Source organism: Poecilia reticulata, unplaced genomic scaffold (assembly GCF_000633615.1).
Source record: "Poecilia reticulata strain Guanapo unplaced genomic scaffold, Guppy_female_1.0+MT scaffold_131, whole genome shotgun sequence".
NCBI classification, from domain to species: domain Eukaryota; kingdom Metazoa; phylum Chordata; class Actinopteri; order Cyprinodontiformes; family Poeciliidae; genus Poecilia; species Poecilia reticulata.
In genome coordinates this window covers 769,239-774,341 of record NW_007615014.1, presented here as the reverse complement: position 1 = coordinate 774,341, position 5,103 = coordinate 769,239, and the positions used below count along the sequence as shown (strand labels likewise).

The 5,103-nt window shown below is 41.0% G+C and overlaps 1 protein-coding gene across 1 annotated transcript; it reads right to left on the bottom strand.

Annotated features, from left to right (window-relative positions):
• Positions 1 to 862: 862 nt before the first annotated feature.
• On the bottom strand, positions 863 to 5,094 carry LOC103459936 (GTPase IMAP family member 7-like). The gene is made up of 2 exons (XM_017303010.1): positions 4,809 to 5,094; positions 863 to 1,549 (listed from the first exon to the last, which is right to left on the bottom strand). The coding sequence occupies exons 1-2, from the start codon at positions 4,906 to 4,908 to the stop codon at positions 936 to 938; spliced, it is 714 nt and encodes a 237-aa protein (XP_017158499.1). The 5' UTR covers positions 4,909 to 5,094; the 3' UTR covers positions 863 to 935.
• Positions 5,095 to 5,103: the final 9 nt, after the last annotated feature.

The following is a 5,103-nucleotide window of genomic DNA, read 5'->3' as shown; positions in this document are numbered from 1 at the left end:
GATACTGACTGCCRTTCCTTAGGGAAGAACTGGAGGTAGTCATGCAGTCTTTATTTAGTGGGTCAGATTCTCCAACATGACTCCGTTAAGTGTTAATTAAGTTATTTAATTGTGTCAGAGATTAATTAGCTCAGGATAAAAGATCTCAGTATGCTTTTAAGTTAAATAAAGTTACATCAGACTTTTATAGGGTTTTTCAGGACCYTCAAAGATGCTTTACAATTAAATCATTTCCATCAATATTCACACTCTTATTACGGCTGGCTACTGCACAGTAGCCCCAGCTGCCCTGCAGTGTGTTAGCATTGATGCTTAAAGCTGCTCCAAATTGAGCCGTCCTCATACTTTACTCTTCAGTTTGCATCACAGTTTTCTRGTCTTCTTTGGCTTCATTCCCAGTTTCCTCTAAAATAAACCTGGTTTCTCAGCCTTCAGTTCATACAGAACTGGGACATCTTTCATCATAATATTGGTTCTATTCTTGTATAATGTTTTACTTTTAAATGTTTATTTAAATGTTTATTCTTCCATCTTTTTCTCAGTGGTTCAGTTGAATGTTAGCTTAGTGACCTTGTTAAAGTATGTAAATGTAAGTCATTATGTTGGAGTTGTGTTTATTAATGTCTTACTGTTTGGAAAATGCCAGTGCTGGACTTCATAGTTATTTTAAACTTAATARCCGTAAAAGACACATAGCCGTACTACAGTCACTGTTGCACAGGCTTTCTGACCTGTTCTATTATGGACCAGGAAAACAGGATTAGTTCATCAATAGCAGATCAATAACTTTGTCACTTTATCATCATAGCYTTTATTGAAACATTTAGAACCTCCTTCTGCTGTATGTACAGATGTTGTCACATTTTTTCCTTCCTCTGATGGAGACGCTGCGGCAAACACCCATCAGCGTCTAAGCAACTGCTTCCTTATCCAAGTCAAGAAAGACTGCATCTGGACTCCTCTGACTTGGTTCCTCTCTGGTAGATCAGCCTCCCATCCTGGGAGATCATCTGGATTTTATCCAGCAGCTGCTGGACCTGACTCCTTTCCTCCATATTCTTGTTGTTGAACACGTGGTACTGGCCGCTGCAGCTCTTTAGCAGCTTCAGCAGGTTGGCATCCTCTCTGATGAACTGCTGGATATCGGTGTCTTCCAGACGGTCTCCGTAGGTGAACAGCAGCATGGTGTGTTTGGAGACTTCAGGACTCAGGATCTTCTGCAGTGTTTCCATCCCCTTCTGCTCCTGGGGGGTGAACCTGCCCAGCTGGAGGGTGWGGAGGAAGACGTGTGGACCAGGAGAGCTCAGCTCCACAGCTGCTAGCAGCTCTTCCTTCACCTGCTCTGCAGACAGCTGGGTGCTAAAGAGGCCAGGGGTGTCCACCACCACCACTCTGCCACCTTCAACCTCACTTTCGACCTTCTGGGAGCTCAGAGTCACAGGGACGGAGCTGAACCGACAGTCCAGCTCCTTCTTTCCCAGGATGGTGTTTCCTGCTGAGCTCTTCCCCACTCGCTCCTGACCCACCAGCACCAGTCTGAGGTCTGAMCCTGAAAACAGCAGAGTTCATCAGATCCTGTCTGGACAGTCACTCATCATCAGTTAGAAACACACACAGCTATAAAGAAKAAGCAACACTGCCTTTCAGGGAGATCTGCTTTATTAGTATCACATACAGAAGCTGCAGCAGGAAAACACACAAATGATGGTTTGATCCCAGCRTTTCATAACATGTCCTCTAACATGACTCCTCCTACAAAAGCATGAAAAAATATTTAATCAACTTTTCACACAGTTTATTGTACATGGACTGCTTCTAAATAAATGTCTTCAAATAAATGTCTTCAAAACACAAACATCCAGTTTACACAGAAACATAAAATCAGTTCATTTAGTGAAACAATGTCTGCATTAATGCCTTTATTCCTGTGAATTACGCTGATTTTCAATGAAAACATGGCATTTAAAATCGGAATATTACATCAAATAAAAACATTTTAATATAGAACTGAGATTAATGAAAATGATGTTTATTAATCTGACAGACAAGCCTCATTGTTCTGATCGACTGAATATGAGGATATGAACATAGATCCTGATTGACTAATGATGCACAGAGTTCAGCTTATTTTATAAATGGGAACTTTTGTTTCCTAAGACATAAAAATGAAAAATATAATCACATTGGTCAGAAATCAAAGGACCTCTATTAAACCAGCAGTATTTAACTTTTATGAAAAATGTTTTTTTTTTTAATATTTGTTGAATAAGTGGACATTTTGTGAAAGTATGAGAGAATCTGCAAAAACTGAGCCTTCTGCTTCGTCCCTCAGGCTGTCCGAAATACATATTAGAAACAACCAATCAGAGCCAGGAGGCGGGTCTTATCGCTGTACATGATGTATGTGCTTCTCACACCCTCCCCTTTTCTCTCTGTTTCATCACAGTTAGTCTGTCATAAATGCTAAGGCTAAGCATTTATGACATTTAAGCGTGGCCACCGATAACAGTAGATAAACTGTTTTCCTGTAACATGAGGTTGTTTTTCTGCCACATTTAGAAGTGAGTACATGAGCTTGATTGAGAGCGCTAAGCCCCTCCTCCTGGCTCTGATTGGTTGTTTGGTCGGGAGTGGAAAAAATTAAGAGTCTGGATAAGAAGAAATAAGAAATGCATTAAAACTTTGCAAGGTGAGAACAGAAATACAGAGTCAAGAGGTCTGTCAAGTCTGCTCTGACTAACAGTGGATCTGGCTTCCTTTTATAGGTTCTGGTCAGAGAAGAGAGACTTGATTGGACAATAGGTGTGAATCCCTGATTGTGATGTACCAGGGATTCTGTGGAGCCCAACACAGATGGTTTGGCCATTTGTCTGTTGTTAAGGATAGGGTTTGTTCTTTCATGCTAAAGAGGGCAGATAAGTCCTGGGTTGGGCAAGTAACACTAGATAGTCTCCAGAATCAAGGCATCCCCTGCTGTTATAGGAGAGCAGCTTGACCAATCTCATGATAAGCTCATGCAGACACATGATCTCACATCAGATACAATCTAAAGCACAAAAGGGGTGAGGAGCACATCATAAAATGTTCCATTACATTTGTCATTAAATTGAATATAATTTCAGATTTTTGTATAACTTTTCTTCAGGTTAACTTAGAAAGTGAGCTATTATTGTTACAAATTAATTTTCTAAACTACAGAAAAGTTATTCTTGGGGATGCTCAAATGTGAAAAATTGGACTGATATTGATATTCTATAGTAATACTGCTATTATGTTAGATTTACCAATGTTTTATTTAATTTTAATCCAATTACTCGATTAATCGTAAGAATAATCGATAGATTATGTTGAAGAATATAATTATGTTAGTAGTTGGAAGTTATGTGGATTCACATTAAGATATGTTTTACTGAAAAGGAATGTATTATGTTGAATGTGCTGGTTCAATCTGACCCAATAAGGTGTTGTGCAAGAAATTCCTGGCATGCAAGGGACTCGGYCAGAGTCTCTGTTTGGACAGATAAGAACTAACAATTTGACTAATGGTCCTCTGAAGGAGCAGATTTAACTTCCATGAGGTCAGCCCAGAATTCTCGGAACTTCCAACACACACTCAATGTATTAAATGTCTTCCTGGTTGTCAGTGAGCCGGAGAGAATGGAGTTTGTGTATCGTCTCTTAATTCATGAGTTTAGCACCATTGAATTCCTCCATAATTACTCGATTATTAAAGTGTTTGTTTACAACAACCCTGAAACACAAATGTAATGACACATTACACTAAGTGTCGCTGTTCCACATCAGGATGTTGGTCAATGTTCCAGTTAAAATCACCTCTAACCAGCTGGGTTTAGGGATTCAAAGGAACTCAGTGTTTCAGCTGTTTCTCAGTTTTCTGGAAGTTTGTCTCAGATCTGTGGAGCATAGAAGCTGAATGCTGCTTCTCCATATTTGGTTCTGGTCCTGCATCCAGAATCAGGAGACTTGAGCGGTCTGCAGGTTGATCCAGCAGCAGGGTGGTCATTCACATTTAAATATAAATGTTCCTCTTGTGATTTAAATATGAAGTTATTTCCTAAGCAAACATTTGATTCATGTTATCATGCTGTCCTTTGCTCCAGACCTTCCTCTGTCTCAGAGTTGTGGTTGCATGGAATCATTACCAGTTCAACGAAACTCCTGCTTCCAGTCTCATCTGAGTGAGTGGAGCAACAGAAAATGGTTCATTAAAAGAAATAAGGATGACTTCCGGTTTGAACGTCACCGTGATGGCCACGCTGTGAACGGGCTCCCGAGAGAACCTAAGAAATTGAAAACCCAACCCCACTTAAACGACGAAAACATACCTATAGAGGTGGAAAAGAACWGGGGTGAGCGAAATACTTCAAAACCGATGCTTTGTAGCRCCATTAAGCGGTTGTTGAAAGTCGAGAAAATATTGCTAGCACTTCAGCTAATGCTAACCGCTATCCATCTCGAACCTCTGCTTTGAAAAACTACCGCAGCACTTTTTGATTTGAACTAAGCAACCAAGAGTGGTATTATGGCTGAATGGGAGACGGTATTGCAGGAATTAAGAGGCTTCCGACAGGAAAATAATGCGCATTTGGGGGAAATCAAAGAAGAAATTCGAAAAATGAACACCAGACTAGATGAGGCTGAGGATCGGATTGAAAAAGCGGAGGAGAGGATTTTAACCACGGAGGACGCCGTCACTGAAATAATAAAGCTACAGATRAAGCTGGAGGATAAACTAATGGACCTAGAAAGCCGTACACGAAGAGAGAACATACGCATTTATGGCGTACCCGAGGCGGCAGAACGGGACTCGGCATCAATGGGTGACTTTGTGGAGAAGTTGCTGCGGGAGGGTTTGGTGCTGTCCCAAGACGAGTTCGACATGCACATTGAACGGGCTCATCGCTCTCTAGGCCCTCCGCCCCCAAGCGACGCTCCCCCGCGATCTATTATTGTAAAATTCCTCAGTTTTAAAACCAAAGAACTTCTCCTTCGCAAGGCATGGCAGAAAAGAGGATTCACCTGGAACGGCAAGCAAGTGAACTTGGACCATGACTACCCCCCTCTGATTTTGAAAAAACGAAG